Source organism: Pipra filicauda, unplaced genomic scaffold, assembly GCF_003945595.2.
Source record: "Pipra filicauda isolate LSUMZ 115617 unplaced genomic scaffold, ASM394559v2 scaffold233_size1220752_pilon, whole genome shotgun sequence".
Classification (NCBI taxonomy): domain Eukaryota; kingdom Metazoa; phylum Chordata; class Aves; order Passeriformes; family Pipridae; genus Pipra; species Pipra filicauda.
The window spans coordinates 773,677-797,764 of record NW_024104347.1 but is presented as its reverse complement, the minus strand read 5'-3'; the positions used below and the strand labels follow the sequence as shown (position 1 = coordinate 797,764).

Genomic DNA, 24,088 nt, shown 5'->3' with positions numbered 1-24,088 from the left:
CAAAATCTATGCAAATTGGAATTCTTATTACCCCACGAGAAATAAAGGAGTGGTATATGCAGATTTTCTAATGACAAAGCAACAAAATATCATTATACATTACCCATGTTTTAACATTTTATTTTAGAAAGTGAACATATCCATTAAAAAAAAAGAAAATGCATGGAATTAAAAAAAAGTAAACATAAAACTAATGACAAATTGCAATAACATAAAATAATTTTATCTAGTGAGCCCCAACAGTTATTAAATATACTTCCACCACAGAGGAGTTTTACTTCATTATATTACCAGTCTCTTGATTAGGTACACAAGACAACACTTTCCAGTAATTACCTAGTCATTAGAAGATCAACTTCAGGAATCATGGAATAATAAAATACATTGTGGACGAATACTTTCATACCACCTGGGAGGCAACCTAATATACATATGTCAACAAGGTACATCTTCATGAGGTATTACAGTACATGGGAACCATTCCCTTTACTTTCTAAGGAGTAAATTCTCCTGTCAGCAGCTCCACCAGCAAGTCAGCCACAGACTCTGTTGCCAGTTTCCAAACCCCAACAACTTCCTTCCAAGATTTTCTTTCTGCAACAGATTACACAAGTCAGGATGAATGAAGATGGGAGTAAAGAAAACAGACATTGTAAACACAGAGGGTGAAAAGGTCATCCACTCTTCCAGATGAGACCTTCAAATCAGAGGCTTCAGCTTCAAGGATATTTAATATCTCCCATAGCTGGAGCTTTGCTGTGGGTGGTGAAGAGAAAGCACGGGGCAAGATAATTCCAGAAGTAAATGAAGTAACTTCCAAAATAAGGAAATAATCTCTCATATTTAAACAAAGTACACTACAAAAATCTTAAGATGCAGCTGGTCCAAATGTAACCCACTTGTAGTATTAAACAGACTGAAGAGGAGAAATACCAAAGTAGTTTCGCCCATGAAATCTTTGCTCTAGACCTAAACCAAAGAAAATCTCTTCCTAGTACTCTTGCCCTGCCATCTCCAAAGAAGTATCTCTGCCACCTAGCAAAGAAAGGAGTTTTTACACATCTGGTCCACCAGTGTCCCTTCCAGGACAGCCAACGAATAAATGCCGAGGACCCCACCTCCAGGCTTTCAAGAGCCTGGCAGGATTTCCTGCTTGAAACTGCTAAGAGAGACAAAGTGAGTTCAAAAAAGATGAACTCCTAAGAGTTAGACCACCATTCAAATTATTTGGGAAGGAACTAAGAAGAAAAACATACTTTTAGGAATATCCAGGTCCTATGCAAAGGAACTTACCTGCTTTCTCATATTTGCTATACAATTGGTTTTTCACTGTCTTGCTTTTCTTCTGAGTCTTCATCAGATCCTGAAAAGGAAGACAAAAATGCTATTAGATCAGCTGAGAGAAAAAAAAAAAAAAAAAAGATGAAGGGAAAAAGAAAAAAATCAGACCACCACCAGTACTGGCTTATCAAAAGGCAATTCAAAGCAACTATTTCCCATAAAAATATTTACTTTTTCTTTCAGATTTCTTATATTTTCAAGTGTTTCACACTGAAAGTTGTTTGTGGGTTTTTTTGTCACAGTTAACAAACCCAAACCCCAGCACTGGGATCCTTCTTGAAATATCCTGTCAACGGATTCAGTTAGACTTCAAATTTTCATGACAACATACTCAGGACAATTAACTCCACATTTACTCACTGACAAGCAGATTTTCCCACTTGTTACACCCTGCCCCTTGGAAGACAACTTCAGAAGACACTTTCATAACAACCAGAAATACTGCTGCTACAAATTAATAAATTCTATAATCTAGTGTTTTGGCAAGAGATTGTCTCACTCTAAGCCGGAAACCAGCTCCCTCTGCCTCTCCCTGCCCAGTTCTCTTTTCCTCATGCCCTGCCCACTCTCAGCTCTCTGCTTTGACAAAGCCCTGGAAGGCATCAAAGAGAAACCCTAGCTAGTCACAGGGCTACCTGCTCAGAGCCAGTTCCTGCTGGAGGCACTGCTTTGCAGGGAGGTGGCTTGATGGATCAGCCACTTTCAGGGAGAGCAAGAAGACAAGAAGCAAGCAGGGGGAGCAGCACTGACCCCCATTTCCTGGACCTCCAGCCCAAGCCACAGATGTCTGTGCCCACATCTGAGGTGGCAGTCAGCCCTTGCAGCAATCAGCCCTTGTCAGGGACAGCTGAGGAAATTATCAGCACATGCCTTTCACCACACGTGTCTCGGGCAGTTTAAATGAGACTCCCAAAGAAAAAAATCCAACAAGGTGAGTAAAGAACTGTCTTTGATAAAATGCCTGTAGACTTACTTGGGCTTTTGGCCTGAATTTAAAGTTGAACTATGTATGCACATTCCCTCTCACAAAGGAAAGGGACAGACAAAGGGGTTAAGCATTTTTTTCTGGAAAAGTTACTCTGAAGTTTTTTCATTTTTTGTAATAGCATATCTGCCTTTTGTTTTGAAGCTCAAATTGTACAGAAACTGAATAAATTTACTCTTTCCAGGCTGATTTTCCACTTGCTACCTCCAGAACAGTTACTTGGTAACCAAGTCTGATGTTGAAGATGAAGGATCAATCCATATAAAGAAGTGGGCCTGGGGTATAGCCCTGGACACGTGTGCCTTCAAGAAAGATAAATATGCTGAAAGTTCCAACAGTCTGTTTTAAACATCACCTCCTAAAAGCAAATGTTTGTTTTCAGAAATGTTGCCATGTCAGCAGAGGGGTTTATTGCCCTCTGCATGATCACAGAGTTTCTTCCTAAATATTTTCAAATCAATATGTAAGAGTAACTAACCAAAAATTGCTCTCTTACACCAATCCATAGTTTGTCTTCTCAGAAAGAAATGCAGATTTTTGAAGAAAATATTTTAATTTTGAACTATTTTTGCTGTATATTATCTAGCAGTTTTACTTCGTGACTACCACTGTGTGTTTTTAGTTCAAACATATCCATATGACTGTTTCTTTTAATCCTCATACCCACAAAGGGTGCTTAAACAAAGCGGTCAGGGCAGACTAGAAGGCACCTGAGCTGTTACTGAATCCCATTTGATAAGCTGAAATGAAGGGAACAATCATACACCTATAGTCAACACATGCATGCTGAGACATGATACCTCACTGCACTTGCAACACTGACCCAGCCAAAATATCTACAAAAACCATGTTAGCTCCACTTATATTTCTTCTCACACTGTATATTCTGTTGCCAAGAAAACCCCCCAGGCTGAATCCAGTATAATTCTTCCAACCATTACTCCTCAAGATAAACTCACAGTTTTAACTAAAATCCATTTTGACTTTGAATTATTAGTTATACTCGACATTAATGCTTTGTCACCCCTAGATGGAGCTCGAAGTCATTCATTAAGCCAAAATGCTCAGCACAGAGAAACCATAGAGACAGACATTAAAATGAAAAATATCACCGTGTATAACTATATAATGCAAGATAGGCAAACTTATCTGTAGCAATTAGCAGATATTATTTTAATTATATTGCATAATACAGCATAGCTTTACAGAAGAGATTTATATTTTTAAGATAAAAAGACTGACATAGGATTTGGGGGTTCACAGTGCATCCTCAGGTAACTGAAATACAGTCAACCCACAAAGAAATTATTCATTTCCTTGAAATGCTTGCAAACACATTCTGAAATCTTGCGGTATTTACATTTATTTTTGACTTACTCAGCTCATACCTCAACTAGAGCAAAGCATATGATACGCAGAGTCAAGATGTACTTAACAGTAGCCACCAGTTTAATATACCTGCACAGCTAAGCTTTTTTACACAGAGGGGGCTTTTTCTTTTTGTTATGAGAACAGAAAAAGCCTCTGATTGAAACTTCAGCTTGCTTTATAGCAGTTTCAGGTTCATTGTCTATTCTAAGATACCATAAAGCTCCAAGTTTAGGCTGGATTAAATAGTGCATGGCTGCATAAATGCTATTGCAAGCAGAAAAGAGATCACAGAGTCATAGAATATCTCAAACTGAAAGGGACTTGTAAGGATCATCGATGGCAGAAGCAATCCATAACTGCTTCCTTTCAGTTGCAGTGCCATTTTCTTTCAGACTTACCTTGTTTTTAGTCAGAATGTGATGTACAATACACTAACTACGTGTATTGTAACCTGCCTGATAGGTAGTAACTAAACTGAATTGCTGTATAAAAAGAATATACTGAATAAAAAAGAATCTTGCATTTTAGGATGGTAAAGTACACTTTTCATTTAAAAATAAAAACATGTTTTTTCCCCCTCACCCTTCCCCCCTTACCCTCTTGAAGGAGGTGGAACATGCAGGACTTCAAAGTGAATATGAAAAATCATTCACTATGTGAACATAACTACCTGCTACAGACTCAGGGGGAGAATAGAACTGCCCGTCAGAGAGGACTCCTGGGTGAAGAAGAGCTGCTCGTTCAGAAGCATCCTGTGCTATCAAAAATCCTAAAAGGAAAAAAATCCAAAAATAATTCCTCAGTGCTAATACAAAGCATCTTAAAAATCAAATATTAATGAAGAATCTTGAAGACTAATGTATTATATATTAGCATTCTTAACTAGTTACTTCTTGAGATAAATATATTTTTTAAAAGTGTCAACAGTTAATTTAACATTTATGTCTTCTATTTAACTTTAGGCAGCTAAGGTGACATGCACTAGCAAAACAGAGATACTGTACACATGAATTAAGGAATCCTTCCTTCTACTATGTGCAATTGCATGATTAGGATGCCGTATGTAAATTCATCAATATTCACTGGCTAACGAAAAATCTGGAGTATATTTTTAATGATCAGTGAAGTGCCACACATAACCAACCAAATGTTTTCTCACTTGCCACTATGACTTCTCATTAATGGCTTGCTTTCACCTATCTGTCTCAACATACTTAATTTCTGCAACCTTCATGAAGTATTTACATGTGTATGCATGGAATACTTTCCTTGTCTATAAAAATTCAATATGAAAAAATGCAAAAGTCTTTGAACTGGTTAGATTTCTTATCTAATTAGATAATGGTCTGATGCAGCTGTATTTTCTCACCTCCTCAAAAGACAAAAAAGTTACCCTAAATTTTTCTTTCTCTAGGCAAAATCCACTGTTCTCACTTAACCAACTTCTTAGAGTGGTGAAACAGAAGAGGGAAGGGATCAAAGTAGAAAGACTGCATTCAGAGCACAAAAACCATGGAGGCATCCATGCCTATGTAAAGTATACCTAACAGATAAACATGCCCTTCCAACAGAGTTTCAGCCTGTATTTCAGGTAATGATGCATAAACAACAGGCTGGCTGTATAATTACTCTCCTGCTTTTGAAAAATCACAAAGCACCTGTATGCTTTCTTTTCCTCACCACTTAACCAATATTCTCTTTCAACTAAAACAATGGTTTCCTCCATTTAGCTGAATACATCGAGCATCAGATGACCTGCTGCCTCATCTTGAAGTGGCTGAAATTCATACTTGCTCTGGTCTCATTCTGCCTGTGCATGAAGAAGACCCTCTACAACACTTGTTTGCCTTTCCTTTTCTACCTCAAAAGAAGAGTTAGTGACATTGAATTAGTTATTGTGTCTAAAAGAGGAACCAGACACTTATTCTATGCATTATCCAAAAAATAAAGTTTTACAAGCCCAAGTCAGTTAAAGTTTTGTATCTTAAGGATACAAAATGATATAATGAATAAATGAATAAATGGTTGATCTGGCCCTTGTAACTTCTAACTTTGCCTCCCTAAATCAATTAAAACCTCACTTCTTTGAAGGCATATGTTCCTTTCCCAAAAAAGAAAAATCATGCCATATGATTTAATTTTTCCCACAGCTCTTCAAATTTTGAGATGCTGAAAGAAGCAATATTATGCCAGCTAACAGGGGATCAAACACTGCCAACTGCAGCAATCGAGGGGAAATATCAAGAGCTTACTGTTTTCTTCTTCAGCTTCTTGTGGTAACACTTTAAAGTCCAAGAACCAAGTTTCAATCCAGGCAAGTATGAAGGATATGATGGGCAGCACATAGCCAAAAGCACCCTGTGAGAACAGCTGGGTGGAAACAAAACATTACAAAAATTATTCTGAAGAATTTTGCTTTTAAGAAAACAACAAAGTGAAACAAACATTTTATTAGAATATATACCTGTGAAATAATTACTTTTGCTAATAAAAAGGCACTGGTCACTGCTGTTGTAAACTGAAAGAGACAGAACAGTTAAACTAATAAATGGATTTACTTTCTCATTTCTGCCATTATGCATTATTTGCAACTTTAAATATTTATTAACAACAGCAAGATCACATAGATTAATAAAATGTAACAAGCATGATACAACTAACTTAAAGTGTTATTAAAATAACCTCTTTAATAAACTTTTAGTACAAACACCTCCAAACATTGATTTCCACACAGCAGGTAACATTTGTGTAGCACCTCTACTGACTCAATTACATAAATTGTGATCTTACTGTGCAATGCAGATGCACTTCTCTATTCACCAAGTCCCTTAAAAAAAACCCAAACTACTTATGAACTTGGGAAAAAAGAAAACAGCAATCATTTCAAACACTTTTCAATACTATCCAAATCAAAAGATCCATTTCAAAGAACAAAACATCTTCACAGGAGTAAATTTGAATAAATGTTTTTATTCACACACTGATACTGTGAAAAATTTATCTCTCTGGAGACTTGATACTCTCTAAAAAATGGCAGGCTGCATAAAACATCTAAAAAAATCCCCAAAAAGCAGTGGACAAGTATTGTTCACTTAAGCAAGGCTTCTATCTCTACTAGTGCAATTGGGTCCAGCAATTCTTTAAATAGCAGAACCTAACTAGCCAGTTAGCTTCTGGCAATCACAGGTAGGATGTTAAGATCAAAGGCTTCTGCAAAACCTTCAGTGGAGCTTTATATATCTAATTGCTTACTACCATGATGGGTTTACTCTCACAAACAAAGGCACCAACTTAGAGGATTAAAAAATACTCCAAAGCTACGCAACCAAGAGTAAGGATTTTTAAGGTACGCATTAAATATAAGGACAGTCAGAGCAGCAGCTACCATTATGTATGTGTTTGTGCCATGCTAGTAATACGATTTATAAAAATCATGGCATGTAGCCTCAGACTACAAAACAAACCGCATGCTACTCACCTGGAGAAAGTTATACGTGAACGTGTTCTACATGCACCTAACACAGTGCAAGGGAAGAAAAAAGTACTGATCTACTGGTCCACAAAGTACTAAGCCAGCAATATGCCTCTTGTATTACAATCTGTAATTGTACTGACTGGTGGAAGTATGAATCTGTCACCAAGTTTTGCCTTCTTATCAACACAGTACAGCTGCACTAAAGATATTGGCTCCAAACCACTGTGATTGCCTACAGTTCTCAAGAGGTTCCTTTTTAAGAAGGGATGCATATTCAACATTTTATATTGCAGCATGAAGTAATACAGGTGCTAGTGCTCAATGTGTGGCACCAAAAACTTTAAAAACTAAGAATGTGGGAGTTAATGGAAGCTGGATCTCTGGTATAATAATGCCAATTCTTGTTTCTGAATACGGTTCACTATTTCAAATGCAAATATATTTCCAACATTAATTAACAAGTCAGAGGTAACAAACAGTTATGACTAGCCATCCATATTGGATTAAAAATAAGTCTTCAATTTGTATTAACATGATACCTAATAAGAACCACACCCACTGTACTATTAAATTCTTGCCTCTAGGCTGAAAATCTTCCAGAAAAGAAGTTTTTAATGTGTTACTGTACAATGAATTTTTACATACAGCATCAAGAGGATTCTTCACATACGAGTGTTAAGTGGCAACTAAAATTTTGTCTGATCCATTCTAGTAAAAAGTCCATTATGCTTGGCTACTACTCACAGCTATTGCCCACCAATGGCGCAGTCTGCACATTGCATATGCAAGTATTAACACCTTAAATCGAAAGACTGCCAGCAGCTATAGAGAAAGGAAAAAAATATTTGTTGGTTAATTCAGAACACAGAAGAACCACGAGATTCTCATCTCACTGAATATACTGACTGCTTACAAAACAACTTAAAACAGGACAACATAAGTTCTGTTATCAAGAAACAAATTTGAATGTGTGCTTATAAAACAGAAATAAAACATAATTTCCCATTTGTAAAGCAAATTACAACACTCACATGCCTACATAGGCTCAGATATGCAAGCACGGGCAATTCCACAAATAAGTTAGAAACATAAGAAAACTACACAAAGTATGTTCATGATCATTTTACTTGACTGGAATCTAAGCAGTTAAATCTAGATGCAGTTACTCCAGCAAATACCTTGAGCATCACTGTGCATCTCACTGATCTTAGTGGTGTGCTACTGCACAAGAATATCGTTAAAAACTGTAAAGACTTCACAAATGCAACTAGAAAATGAGAAGAATTTTTAAAAACAATTTTCTACTTACTATACTTCTAGTATTTTTTAAAATATTAACATTGCAAAAATCCATTATTCTTTATGGAAATGCCTGCACTATCGAGTCGTTCTGACTATTTTGCAGTAAAGAAAGGTAAGTTATGGTATTTCTAGGCCAGAAAATTAAATCAATAGCAGACAGATGAGATTTCTGATCAGGGACCCTAACCTTCAATTTCCTTGTTTATTCTTGCGTATTAGATTGTCTCCAACTTGTTTTAAAGATGTGTTCAGAATCTAAAAAATGTGAAACAAATGCTTAAAAATGTACTATGGCTAGAAGTACAATGAACCCATTTAATCTTATGCAAATGTGTAGTGGAAACAGAGGAAATCCTGTATAAGCCCACAAATCATTTTGCAGAATTCAAATGATCTAGTCCCTTCACAGGGAATAAAAATCTATTATTTTGCATTACACGTTCTTAATCCTTGTTTCAACTATGGGACAAAATAATTTCCAGAGCATCAATATTTACAGGTAACATTTTTTGCCTTCTGCAGTACGGTATATTGTGGAGAACCTGCCAGCAAAACAGTGAGAAAGGGAGAAGTATCATAGTTTGCTAATTTATGAAATTTTTGTATCCAGTACCTAAGTCCATTTGACAGAGCAAATGGTCTGATGCAGAAGCAAGGATGGGTTTTTACACCAATTTCAAAGAGAGATTCTGCATATAGGCATTAATACATAATGACTGATGGCAAACCAAGTCATCTCTGCCAGGCAAACAAGTTCTGGCACAATTAACGATCTTGCAAAAACATGGGGCCTTTTAGGAAAACCATAAAGAAACACCTTTTATTTGGGCCATGCAGTGCAAAATGCATTGCAACTGCAAAGCTACAGTAGTGCTGAAAGACAGGAATTTCCTAATACAGTAGAATGTAATCTGTTCTTAGTGTTTGAGTTAAAACACAGAAATCTGAAAAAACCTGTGAACAAGTGTCTCCTGACTGCAACCAACTTATGCCTGTGGAAGGACAAAAACATTGGTTTAAACAAAATGATTTTATTTATAGCTGGAGGACTACAGGTCTTGTCCTCTTAATGAACTGCCTTTATGTTACACCAGTCTCACATTCTTCACTGAGTTTTTCATCTGCTTTTCCATTCCCCCCAAAGTTGAAGATGCAGTTTCAGTGTCTCTAAGCTTCTCCATCCACAGGCTCCATGAGCCTGCTTCCAGAGCAGGACTGGGCAAACCCTAGATGAGTGAAACTTTGCACAAGTCTTTCTGATCTAAATTATCAAGAAAAGATCAGCCTTTTCACAGGACTCAAAGTAGGAAACATCTGTGGAAGGAGGAACAGAGAAACTACAGTTTTGCTGCTCTTTTTTCTTTTTGGAAGAACACTTACAAATATATCAAAATATGAAGAAGAGTAGTCATAATGTAGGACTTCTTTCTCTAAGGTAGTCTCAATGCCTCCTTTTACCTACAAAGAAACAACACCGCATACAGCTTTAGAACAGAAGTTACTGAAAACAAAATACACACAAATGTGAAGGGTGAAACTAATAGTTCCCTGATAATGTACAAGAACATCCTTAAACTAAATACAGAGGACCTATATGCTAAGAATGTTAATTTCAAGATTACTGTTATTTGTTTTTCATGATTATATACACTTTTCAAAGTGAAAACATTTAGGATTATCCTCTGGCCTAGGCAAGTTACATTTCAGACTGGCCCAAAATAAAAGCAAACAAATTGTTGAGGGAAGAAGAAATGATTAAATGTAAGGTCTGTTACATGAATCCACAAAGCATGATCAAACAGCTGATCAAAAAGCCACCCAAAAACCAGATGTCATTAGTCACATGTTAGCAAATAGGAAACAAAACAGTAACTGAATTTATACTTCAGATCTTTTCCTTATCAGCACACATTCAGTTTGTTTTAGAAGAGCTGAGCGAAAGGACCCACTATAAAAAACACAGAAGCTGCAACTATTAGACCATTCTCCCACAAATAACTAACACGCAAGTTTAACTCTTTCATTTGCTGAAGAGATACAAAATTACATCTTCCTTAGTCACCATCTTTCTTTCTAGCAGAAGGATTCATCACTTTACTGTTCAAACAGGCTTAGGAAGAAAATAATTTAATATGTATTGGGTCAGAGAACAAGAGGAATATTTGTCTTAGTGGAAAATTAAAAACCTTAGTGTCCAACTCGTATTGTTTTTCACATGAAATTCTGTAATTAAGCACTGCATGAAATAGTTATGTAAAACAACACCAACAGAAGGCTTTGAGTTTGACTACTGTCATCTTTTTAAGGAAAGGAGGAACCAAAGCAGGCCAACAACCTATGCTCAACAACCTATGCTCAACCTAATGCAGTCTAGACGCTTCCACACTTTTCCAACTATACTGCTGGACAGTGTTTTCCTGAGACTATTCACTCCAACTCCAAATTTCTTCTATTTCTTCTCCTCTCCCTTGCCTCTATGACTACCTGACAAATAACTTTCTAAATATGGCTTTCTCTTGGTTACTCTACTGCATCAGGTGTGATTGCCTGTTTCCAGCATAAATAAGGAAGATCAACTTCCCCCCCTCCTAGCTGTTCACTGCATGGCTGTGTGAGCACCATGTTAACGTAACTACGAAAGCCTTGTGTTTTGCTCAAAATGCCATGGTGCTACTCCCTGCAGCATTTAAAATGCACACTTTTTGCCAAATTCAAAGATGTACAGTGACTTTTTTGTTTATTTGATGCCTGAGGAGTTAACTGGATTTCCAATGGTTTCTTCAGCATGGCTCACAGACTACGGAAACATGAAAAGCTTTCATGATAAGAAGATAAACATATATCCTAATGAATAAAAGTAGATGCAGTTGAGTAGATACCATGGTCATGAAAGCTTAAAAGTAATAAGCTGTTTAAATTCAAATAGATACAAATAGCATATAATTTGGATAGAAAGAAGCAACTTATTAACCACTTCTGAAGTGAATAAATACTTCAATAAAGTCTAAAGGTTACTGAAAAGACAACTCACATTTAATTCTATTATCCACAGCAAGGTTATGAATAAGAGATCAAATGTAACAAACAAACAGAAAGTCCGTCTGACGTCTGATATGCCTTTCTTCTCTCTGCCTTCATATGACTCAATCCTTGCCATCAGCTGCGCTGGGTTGATGGAGTGGACATCCCGCAAGGAAGGACAAGATTCCACACTGCTACTGTGAGCATTTTCTGCGTCACCTGGCACCCGATTCATCCTGGGTTTGCTCAGAGTGGTCTTCTTCCAGTTTCACCATCACTAGAAGGCTGATCCATAAAGAAAGGATTTCTAAAGAAACAAAACCAAAACACATAAGTCACAAAACCTTTGCAATTCCAATAGGTATTTTCTTTTCTGTAAGGTCTCTTCTTGCTAAACTCATGACTAAGAATTAGGAGAGTAGGCTCTAAAAATTGTTCCTAAAATAATGTCTACTCTCCCTTCATCTCTCAGAGGATTTGTGAAACAAGAGAATTAATGTTCAATTAGACTGATGGAAATAAGGGAGCACTGTCCAGATTTAGATCTACATACAATTCCAGAAAAATGGCAGTATTAGCTACTAGCACATCCAGAGCTGACATAACCAGAAGATTAGAAGTCCAGCCCCTGAATACTGTAGTAATCATTCTATAAAGCACATACACTATAAATTCAGCTGCTGTGACAACTTAGATTGACAGACAGTGTGTCTCTGGTAAAAAAAGTATGTAACCAGTGGTTAAAGGTCATGCAATTACCCTAAGCCTCTTCTGACTACAAGGCTTTTAACAAGAATTTTTAGGTTAAATTTCTTATAAAACTGGAGCAGTTAGATGTATTATTCCCTCAAATCCTCCATGAGAACCTTTTTCCAATTAAAGCTTCTAGAAAGAGTGGACTAAGAAGGTTACAAAAGTTTCATGGAAACACACAGAAAATCTAATTTTCCGCAAAATGCTCAGAAGATTAAGCTATATATCCTGTGGTACAAATCACATCAGACAAGTTTTTGCAACGCTGGGGGAACAGCTTTTTGAAATTTCAGAACAAAACTTTGCCTCCTCCTGTGGCGATTGTCTTTTAGTAAACCACAAAAAAGAAATTCCTTCCCACTCCTGCATTTCAACAGTGTTTCAGCTTCAATCTCCGAGAACACAGTCAATCAAAGCACAGCAGGGGATCTGTAACACACAGCTCGGCAAACACCAGGGAGGAGACAAGGGCACAGGGGGAAACTAAAGTTGGTTCAGGGAGCTGCACAGACATCACAGCTGAGGAAGAGGCAAGCCAACCAGGGATGGTCAAGGTCTAGGTCAAGTCACACAGAACATCCTTACGGCAATTGAAAGCACCAGACAAGGACGGCCGAGCACAATACAACCTTAAATCTTCCTCCTATGTTTCTACAGCAGCTGCCTCAAACATGGGTGGTAAAGAACTGTAGAGGGGAGAAACATAAGTGGTACGTGTTTGGTCAGGTGTCTTGAGTGCTACAATGACCTTTGGGCCGAGGGTGTGAGCAGAATCACTGCACTCGAGTGCTATAAACAACACTTGCTTTGTACTGGAAGTCCTCCCAGCAGGTCATAAGAAAATGTCTGTGATGAGATATAAACATCGGATCAGGCCATCAATGTCAATAATGAAAAATAAAAATAAAAGAAAAAAGGCAAGTAACACGTGCACCTCCAAAAAAATTTCCATCTACATTGGCTAAAATACGTGACTAATTTTTTATTTTGCTGTGGCACTCAGTGCCAATTATATAGGAAGTTGTTACTTCCAGTTTGGATTGTTGCTAGATACAGCACAGTATGGAAATGCAATTAGTACAGCCAGAGCTAATTGTTTCAGGATGTGCTAGTTCAGCATCCATTTGCCTTGTGAGGCTCTCTGCAAAGAGAAAAGCATAGTCTTAAAATGCACTGGCTACCAGTTTGTTTTGAAGTGTGACTCAAAACTTCAGATTCAGTTTATAAATTCCATGTAGTCTGCACAGACTGTTTTTTGCCTTAAAGCCCTCTGGATGGGGGATACTCACAGTAAGGGAATTTGTCTCTAGCCTTGCTCTGCCTGCTGATCCATCAGATCCACATTTGGACATATGGCAGGGCTTGTCTCATCACACTGAGCTGCCATCAAAATGTTGAGATTCTTTACCTGAACAGACATCGCCTGGCAGCTTTATGCACTCATACCACCAGCTCTGCAAACTGATTAATCACAAACTGTGTGCTAGAGGATTGTTTACTATAGTTTCTTTCATTAATAATAAAAAAAAAAAAGTTCCTTTGTACCTGAATGACATAATCAGTCATTTCATCACACCAACATTCTCAGGTGGTTTCAAGTGGGCATATAAAAAGCAAAATCTTCAATCCTTTCTGGCAGCTATCTTACAGGCACTTGGGGACTATTAAAAAGCAACAGTTGCCTTGGAATGTCATACAGTCACCTGGCCAGACATTTCCATACCCATCTCAGCATTACCAGCAACAACATTTCCCTGGCACTTCCAAGGCACCACTCATGCCCTGGCTCTCTTGCCCATTACAAGTTTGTAGTGGGAGTAAGCTCTTCTCTTTCCTTGGCTCCATTTCTCCATAGGTTCTTGCTTGTGCAAAACAGCCTGTGTTTGGAAGGGCTCCAGACTTGCTGCCTCATCAGGAGCTGCCACTTTTCAGCTCTCCATGTGGGCAACACAAGCGCTAGGCGGGCATGAGAGCGCTTTTCATGCATCCCTGGGCAAGAAACTCAGTGGTGGAGAGAGTTTAGGAAGGCAAAAAAAGCGTGCTTGTCATCAAGATGTGTCATGCTTTCGAAAATACCACACTACTCTTTTGTGTGTGACTGTTACTGATCCTCATTCTCACTCCTCAGGAAACAGGGACTGCTTCACCTATATTCATGCATATTACTTGAGTTTTTGCATCCAAAGTGATATATGACTGGTTATTGTTCTTTTTAAAAAAACAAAATAATTTTAAAAGAGAAAAAATAATTATACACTAGAGTTTTGGGGTTTGGCATTTTTGAACGCCAAAATATAAATTTACGCAGAAAAAAATGCATTAGCAAATAAAGAGAGAAAATCACATTCTTAAAACTTTTGAGGTTTTTTTCTAGAAAGAGCCTTCTTTGTGCATGGGTTATCTGCTTTCCTGTTTCTCATAAAGGTTAATATTTTATAGATAATTTTGTTTTGTTTTGGTTTTTTTTCAGTATGAGTTACGTATTATCAGAACTGTTGTATCATCTCTAGGTTGACCCAGTGTCTGATTTGAAGGAGTCTGGGTGCACCCGGCACCCCTTCTTTTGGCTCCAGGCAGTCCCATTGTTTGGGTTATTCTATATGACAAACTTCAGGAAGGATGTGCGGTCAAAAAAAGTATGTCCTATGAAGAAATGATGTTTACAGACTGGCATGTTCATTCTCTGCAGAGTCTGGGTGAAGGACTCTTACCAGGAAAATGAACAGCCCATAATTCATAATCTTGCCAGAAACCCTATGGGCAAACTTGCCTGGAGAGGTGGAGTTCACAGCAACTGTGTTGAATATAAACTGTGCCATTAATTCTTTGCCACAAGAGACATGTGAGCGAGACAGAAATTGGTTTTCCCCATGCAGTCCCAATAGCATATGGCTCTCCACAAGATGGAGGGGATTTGCAATGTTCTGGCTCTGACTTTCCTTTGCCAGACTTTATGTGATGGTTTTTCAAGCTAAACTGAGGATTGCATTAACCTGCTCCTGGCTACACCTGCACATTGCAATAATGTTTGTGAGCATCTGTCCTGAAACAGTTCGAAAAATAAAATAAAATCCTGTTTCCATGTATAAGCTTTGTGTAACATGTCTTTGAAAGTGTTCTTGGAGCTAAAAAACTGCTGGCATTTCAGCCAAATAACAGTCTTATTGTTATTTGACTCATCATGAGTGCAGAATAGAATAGAGTATTCAGCTGGAAGGGAGAGAAACAGTCACCTAGTCCAACTGTATGACCACTCCAGGGCTGACCAAAAGTTTAAGTATGGCATGAAGGGCAATACACAAATGCCTCTTAAACACTGACAAGTTTGGGGCATCAACCCCTTCTCAAAGAAGACTCTTACGGAGTTTGACCACCCTCTTGGTAAAGATATGTTTCCTCCTGTCAAATCTAAACCCTACCCTGATGGATGCAGCTTTCAGCTATTCCCACGTGCCCTGGTACTGGGTATCAGTGAGGAGAGATCAGTAATCTCCCTTCATCTACTAGGCAGGTGAAATGATAGAATCTATAAGCTTATTGAAATGTAAAAATATTTAAGAGGGAAATCAAAAATCCTGAAATAAGAATCCATAGCAGTATATTGGTGATATACTTTATCCTCGCTCCCCTTGATTTCAAGATATATAAGATGGTAATATTTCTTTCTTCTTTTCTTCATAACTGCATACATTCACTCAACTACCACTAAAATATTTAGCTAAGTAAGTTTTATATACTGACCTATTCCAAGTCATAGACAACAGTGGGTTTTTTCCTGGAAAAAAAAGGCAAGTTTGTATCTATTTAAATTAAAGCAATTGTGTGTTTTGGGTTTTGAGGTGGGTTTTTTTTGTTTGTTTGGGGGTTTTTTGTTTGTTTTAACACTTAATTCTTATGGTTGTGACTCAAGCTTCCAAACAGAGAATTAAATTCCAAAACGTCCTAGTAAAATAAAGATTTTACACTTATTAATAGTACTAATTAGTATAATAATTGAAATGCAAAGTAATCAAGTTTAGGACTGCAGTCCTTCCCTGTCCTCAAAGTCTAATAAAGACTAATAAATACATGGTGAGAGCTAGCCCATGATTTCAGATTACATTTACAATTAATGTAATTATTTTCATTCATACTGAGAGAAGCACATGGCACACATTGCATGTGTCAGTTTTACACATATCTTAGAGATGCACTATCAGAACACTACTTCTCTTTTCTATCATTCTTCTAACCCTCTCCTTCCATTCTGTGGTCTTTGTTTTAAACTATTTTTGTGTTTACTATACTACTGTATCACACATGAGCAACAGCACCTCTTATGTTATTTTTTTTCTTTCCAAGGAAAAAAACACAGAGCAGAATTTAACTGAGATAACAGATGTGATTGAAAAAAAAAAAAAGGCTTACTCAAAGGCTATCAACAGCTCAGCAAAATCAAAACTGAAAGTGTCACACAGATGCAATTTTTGGAAAAGGCAATACTAGTTTAGGTTAAGATACCAGAGAAATCATATCTGTATAAAGTAACTAGACACACAGTGTAACACTGTGTCACAGCTGCTGTTGAAACATATTTAAAACCTAGAATACCTATTATATGTCTCTGACAACACTAAATATGGCCCAAGAATTCCCACCATAAACAGCTTTTCTGTGAAGGTTAAAAAAATTCATCTGAAAATATTTTTTCTTTCCATCGAGTAAAATAGGATGACATGGCCAATCTAATGGCCAGGATGCTGAAGCACTGTGAAAACTACAAGGTCACAGAAAGCTGAAACGGAGAGAGAAGTAAAGTTCATTCATAACAAAACAAAAGAATAATGCATTTCCTTGCCAAAAACTTTCCTCATATGCCAGTTCTTTGCCTCTCCTCTCCTTACTAAAAGAGTTATTTTCTGATAAAAGGGCTTACATTGCTGCTTACACTACCTGTTATTCTGTAGGAACACAATACATGACACAGATAAAACCAAAATTTCTCACAAGAACAGAGCTTAATACAGTAACTGGTATTATAACACTAACATTCAAATATGTAAGTTATACTTAAAGGCAATTTCAGATAATGGTCTTCAAGTCAGCAAGTTCTGAGTTGACAGCTTTTTGCGTGAGGAGGAGCCTGGGCAATATCCCACCCCACAGCCAGGGTGGTGATGCCTTAAGCCCCTAATGGTTTTTTTTATTTTTCTAATATTGGTAAGCCTTATAAGTTTTATAAGTAGATTTTAAAAGCAGTAACCCTTCATCCCTTGTCCCTTTCCCTCTAGCACCCTTGTTTACACATTCCTTAACCCTCTTACCCCATTCTATGCTCCCTATATCACTCCTACCCCCGAATACAGCAGAAATGTTTAGTCTTTTCTCAAGGCAAGGCCCAGATCGTTTGGAGAATGCTTGTATCTTGGCCTAAACCACAGAACACGGTCAAAAACTGGGTGACTATGTACCCTTTGTGCTCTGATGAAGATGAAGATGGGATGAACAGAGGGTCCTGAAAGCCCCCAGACCCATTTCTCAGGGGGTGGACCCGGGGCGGTCCAGAGTAAAGGCCACAGAGTGGACACATCTGGGATTGGATGGATGGTATTATAAAATGTAACATCTCAGGCACAGCCTGCACGCGTCTTGTAACATCTTTGCCTTGGCATAATAAACCCTTTCTTATCTCACCCCTAATTAACTGCTCCGGGAGATTTTTTTCAGCACCTAACTCCCACGGCAACAGTGGGCAGTATCCACCTCACAATGAACAGCCTGTCACAGGCACTCCAGGATTTCACCCAGTGTAGTACGGTAGGTCAGACCTGAGTTTGCTAAATACCTTCTCTAGAACCAATGAAAGACCTCAGGGTCCGGGAACTGTCATAACCATCTGCCCTTTCACCATCACGAAGTCCAACGTCATTCTTTATCTAGGCAGAGGCACCTTTATCTTGGACAGAGTATACTGCTTTGGTACATTGCTTATTCAAAGTCCAAAAAAATGAGACTATCTGGTATAAAGTTGTATTAACCTGAAGGAGTATTAGCAGAATTCTCTCAGTGTGTTTTCTAACAACCCTAGCATGCACCCATATTAAGAGCCAACACGGATAAAAACAAATTCTAAGATGAAGTAATGAGGATTGTAAATCAGGGGGAATAAAAATCCCAAAGTGCTGGAGACTCCTCCAAAGCTTACCTGGACACATTTTTTATACTGTTCTCTACTATGAATGCTATAAATGAACAAAACCCACTCTACTGACATACTCTCTCCCTCTTCTGTTTATATAACTGCAAGAACTAATTTTCATGAAATCCGCTTGTAGCGGATACATTACTAGTGACCTCCTGATATCATTGCTCCCATTCCTGAAGGGCACTTAAATCCCTTCCAAGCTGCACTCATTCTGTCTCTAGCTGTAACACCTCATTGCCTCAGAAGCATTTTAAGGTTTCAGTGCCTTTAAAAATACCTCTCAGTCTGAGGCACTGTTCTGTTCAAAACAAATGTTCCTTAGTGAACATGAGGGAATATTTAAAAAAAACCAAACCAATAAACAAACCAAACCAAACTAGACACTTTAATAAAATAAGACCGAAAATTTCAAACTGATACACACCCACAAAATTCCCCGAACATAAGCAGAAGATACTGTAGAGTATTGTGGCAATACTCTAGATTTTCAATTAAGCAACACAGCAGGAATTACAAGTTACAAATATGCAACACATTTAAAGACTGGGAAGGTTTCCCATCGGAGGGGCAGGACAAGATTTACCAGCACACAGGAGAGAACTCCTTACAAAGAGTTTGGCTTTATCTGAGTGTTCAGACCTAGAGTAGCTCTGCTTGATCCTGAAGTAACAGTTCTTACCTTAAATAACTTCTACCTGTAAAAAAAACCAAAATCACTAACAAACAAAAACAAAACAACAAACCACCAGTTTCCTTGAGAAAGATGTTTCCCCAATTTCCTATGCTCTAATGGTGACCTAACAGAAGTAACAGGGCAGTTGCACACATTCTGCATTCGTACAGAACGATATTTTTCTCAGACCTTTGAAAGAAGGTGAAAAAGAGGAAGAAAAAAAAGGGAAATAAATTTTTTAGGCTAGTAGAACATCTGACGGAACAGAAGTGTCACCTTCCTCCATCCCAAGAGTGAGATTCAGATTCATAAAGTCAAATCAGAGTCCTCCAACCTTGGACTAGTTTTTCCCTACAGCTGAAGAAGCCCTGCTACTTGAGCCATGTCCTGCAAAACACTGCTGTCCTTTTCCAAACACTTCATTTTTTATTCTGCAAGAGCTGAGAAAATGGCAGAGTAAACAGCTTGTAAATTTGGCATCAGCATTGCCCTTACTTTTATCTCCATTGCCTCTTCCCCTCAGGACTCCTCCTCAACAGCATATCCCAGACTTTCACTTCTAAGATGAACTCAAACCAGGTATGTGAAAGAGTATGTGAAAGAACAGCTCTTCAGAGTCATCCTCACCCAGCTCTGGTTGCCCCCATCTAGCTCTGGGGCCCTCAACATCAGAAGGATGTGGATCTGCTGGAGCAAGTCGGCTTGAAAAGCTGAAGACAGGCTGAGTGAGTTGGGTTGTTCAGCCTGGAGAAGAGAACGCTCCAGGGACACCTTAGAGCATCTTCCGCTACCTAAAGTGGGCCTACAAGAGAGCTGGAGAGGGACTTTTTACAAGGGCATGTACTGATAGGACAAAGGTGAATGGCTGCAGATTGAAAGTGAGCAGGTTTAGATTAGGTATTAGGAAGAAATTGTTTACTGTGAAGGTGGTGGGACACTGACACAGGCTGCCAGAGAAGTTACTGATGCCCTATCCCTCGCAGTGTCCAAGGCCAGGTTGGATTGGGCTTTGAGCTCTCAGAAATGAAGATTTCACCACAAACTTTCTCCACTATACTGGTTCGTTACATTGGCTACTCATACACATTTGTTTGCTTGTTTTTCTCCAGAGCAACAATAAACATATGCCCCAGGGCTGCTAGCCAGATACTACTTGGACAAGCAAAGCTATTCTTTTGCTAGCACAGAACTGTGGAACTCTTCCTGAAACAGGTCAGTCATTTTATGTATTAGTGAGAAACACTCAGGATTCTGTCACCCACTCAAAAACTATTCCACAAAATGGTGCAAAAGTTTACCCCAGGCAAACTCAAGGCCTAAAAATTCTTCAGAGCTCTTAAAGAACGCAGAATTTTAAGAAATTGACACCCACTTTAGAATACAGGACAAACTTTTAAAATATTTTTTCACGCTTAACTCCTATTTTATATCACTTGAAGATGCTTCAAAGCAAAAGGAAATATCAGGTTTTACATACTACCTCCATTTTATTTCTTAAGGCTTAAAGGACGTTGTAAGGAAATAATTACCCAGTCCAAACAGCAGCAAGTTCTAGAAAAGACCTACATCTGAACCTTCAGCAGAAAATATTTATTTTAACACACTTCCGCGTAATTTATCTAGTTTTGCTGTCAGTGTAAGATAGAAATTAACTCCTGATGTCTGAAGGGATGCTGCTTCAGGGCTTCAGCCAATGACTGAGTAGCTGAACTTCATATGAAAAGCATGACATCATTAGAAGACATTCATTTGGTTCTTTACTAACATTACTTTTTTCAACCTTTCATTTTTAATCCTACTCCTAGATGAATTTAAGACAGCGAGGCAGAGAGGTAATGTGCAAGTTGTCTTTTAACACAATCACTAACGACTTCAAATTAAGAACAGATTCTAAGCAGATACAGTTAAATTAGAGAACGTTTTACAAGCAATAAATCTGTGATCCTTTGAAGTGACTCAGATGAGTTTGCTGGATGCTGCTGCCTAAACATGTCAAATCACAGTTCCTGCTGTCACAAGTGTGCTTTACCATTACCATGTCATCAATATCTTCTGAAAAAACATTGATAATACTGTGCATGCTAACTTAACTCACTGAATGAAATCATTAGTCCTGCTTACTAGAAATAAGGTTTGGCCCTGTAAAACATTTCAACAAAAAAGCTTTAATGTTTAACTAGGATGGACTGACAAAGTTTAATATGGTAGTCTAAATACATTCTTTCACATGGCCTAGAACTACTGTGCTTAAACTCAGTTTGAAAAAATCATGGCTAAACACTTGAGAATTTATGAAAATTAAACCACATTGCATCAAGCCAACCACACTCAAATACACCAAAAAGAAGACCTAGTCCATCTGAACTAAGGTTAGTATTTCACAAATTTCAGCATCACTAAAAAGGTCAAATGTTTAAATACTTAAAGTCATGGATTTCTGTCATAAAAAGAGGACCACTGGTGCATCTTATGTAAAGTATCTGGCCCTGAACACCGTCAACAAATCAAGAGAAATTGAATCACTCTGCATCTGGCCTACTTAAAACTGCAAAGCTGATGAAAAACATCTACTAAAAATAATAACAACACTATTGACATAAATAGAAATGGGCTTTCTCACAATGTTGGATTGACTAACAATCCCCCAAAACACTAGGATTTCTAGCACAAACCGACAATTTTCACAGCAATTGATGTTCAGCACAATTCTACATCGCATTATAAAAACCAAGATGACAAATGCACATAATAAAACGTATTGGCGACACTGTGCAGAAACACAGCAATGGCCTTATACCTCTAAGCACACTAACATGATTTAAAACACTAATATGATTTAAAACAAACAAACATACAAACAACCTCTTTCTGCAAGTTTAGTATTTGTGGTGAATATTTTCCATGTTAAAGTCAATCAGTGCGTCTACTCACACCTGACTACAGCGAAGTTGGGAACTGCTCAGCATAAGCACTTCATCAATGCGTAACTTGAACTGATAATGGAGATTAAATCACAGTACTGAGAGCTTCGCCAGCTTGCTCTGCAGATCTACCAGGGCGACCCCTCAGATACATGCAAAACGCCACATTCCAAGAATGAATGACCCACTTTAAATTCGGCTTCTGAAAATGGATAGCGCCTCTCCAAAGTTGCCTAAATCCAGCCCGACGCTAAAATTAATCCTCAGCATAACATTTTCCCGCGATGGAAACCGGAGGTTCACACGCCCCGGCTTGTTTCACACCGTTACCAGCAGGACAAACAGGTCGCCGTACCTCCGTGAGGATGTATCTGCCGGACTAGGATCTCAAGGAGAGGGGAAAAGCAACCCTCCTCCTCCTCCAGGCCTGCCAACAGCAGGAGCGGCGCAGGGCATGCGGGAGGCGGGGGCGCAGAAGAGGCGGCACTGCCCACCGAGCATCCCCCGAGACCCACAGGTACCCCCCCCCCGCAGAGGGACCCCCGCCCCGCCCGCCTCTCGCATGTGACCTCCTCCTTCCTCCTCCTTCCTCCTCCTTCCTCCTCCTCCTCCTTCTTCCTCCTCCTTCTTCCTCTTCCTCTTCTCCTCCTCTTCCTCCTCTCCCTGCCCCCGCCAAGCGCCGCTTATTTCCCCCCCCCCTCCGTCCCAGGACAGCGGGCGACGTACCTGGGGAGCCAAACGCGCCCCCTCCGCGGGGAGAGCGGCGGCACCGCCGTGGGAGGAGGCGGGGAAAGGGAAGGGAGGGAACGGAAAGGAGGAAAGAGCCGGGCCGCAATGGCGGCCCCGCCGCCCCTCCGCCAGCAGGACGCCCCGCATCCCCCTCGGCCCATTCCCCCCCTGTTCCCCTCGCCCCCCGCTCCCGGGGGCGGCAGGGACGCTCACCCAGCGCTCCGCTCCGGCCCGGACACACGGGCAGCGCCGCAGCAGCGCCGCAGGCCGCGGGGACGGGCGGGGCCGGCGGGCAGGAGGCGGGGTTCGGCCCGGCGCCTCAATCCCTGCATGGAGCGGGGGATGCGCCGGGACCGGCCCCGGACAGACACCCCCGCGGCACTGGGGGCAGAGCCCGGGCGGAGGCAGCGTGGGTGGCCCAGGTGTGCCCCGCGGTGGGGGCTCTTCTCTTCCGACGTGAACACCCCACGATGTAATGAAGCTACAGAAACGAACGGGGGGGGGGGGGACTGGTAGCTGTCGTTGGCCCAGATTCCACTTGTCTTGTCATAGCATAGTCCTTATCTTTGCAGAAATTAGCAGGCGAAAATCTTAGAACTGCAGAATATTCTGAGTTGGGAGGAACTCACAAGGATCATTGAGTCCAGCACTTGGTCCTGCACAGGACCATCCCGGAGAGTCACACCATGTGCCTGAGTGTATTGTCCAAATGCTTCTTGAACTGACAGGTTTGGTGCTGTGACCACTTCCCTGGGGAGCCTGCTCCAGTGCCCAACCACCCTCTGGGTGAAGAACCTTTTTCCGATATCCAACTTAAACCTCCCCTGATACAACTTCAGGCCATTCCCTCAGGTCCTGTCACCGATTGCTGGAGAGAAGACATCCAAGTGTGGTTGGCATCGTGAAAATATGGCAGAAAATCAACCAACCAGCCGCTGAAGAAAGTAATCCTTTCCTTTGGGAAGCATTGTCTCCATCCTTAGTGAAGCCCAAAGCTTGTCAAACGCTTACATATGTCATAAGGTTTGTCTGCAGTTCAGTGATGCAGGCTAGATCCATGATACACCTCTTCTAACAAAAAAATGTATGTATGCTGTACATATCAAGTTATACCAAGAAAAAAAGAACAAAATAAAATTTGTCACAGCTGTTATATTATATAGTAGGGAAGTGGAGGAAGAAGAGTTAAAAGATAGGTCTGGGAACTGTCCAGCTAGAAGGCACCCACTCCACCCTGCCTGGCTCCCTCCACTAGACCCCAGCTCTTCAGAGAGATCGGTGCACAGTAGCTGCAGCAAGGTGATGCTGAATGCTGGGTGTTCAACCTGGAGTT

The 24,088-nt window shown here is 39.6% G+C and overlaps 1 protein-coding gene across 3 annotated transcripts; it reads right to left on the bottom strand.

Moving 5' to 3' along the window:
* Positions 1-104: 104 nt before the first annotated feature.
* STARD3NL (STARD3 N-terminal like) lies at positions 105-23,081 on the bottom strand. Of its 3 annotated transcripts, none has more exons than XM_027729153.2 (9): positions 22,969-23,081; positions 11,506-11,802; positions 9,855-9,932; positions 7,917-7,994; positions 6,162-6,215; positions 5,950-6,067; positions 4,368-4,466; positions 1,294-1,363; positions 105-594 (listed from the first exon to the last, which is right to left on the bottom strand). In XM_027729153.2, the coding sequence occupies exons 2-8, from the start codon at positions 11,728-11,730 to the stop codon at positions 1,311-1,313; spliced, it is 705 nt and encodes a 234-aa protein (XP_027584954.1). In that variant the 5' UTR covers positions 11,731-11,802; positions 22,969-23,081; the 3' UTR covers positions 105-594; positions 1,294-1,310. The 3 variants fall into 3 exon arrangements, with proteins under 3 accessions (XP_027584954.1, XP_027584955.1, XP_039237536.1); XM_027729154.2 differs by lacking the exon at positions 22,969-23,081 and adding an exon at positions 22,382-22,503; XM_039381602.1 differs by lacking the exons at positions 6,162-6,215; positions 22,969-23,081 and adding an exon at positions 22,382-22,504.
* Between the last annotated feature and the right edge of the window lie 1,007 nt (positions 23,082-24,088).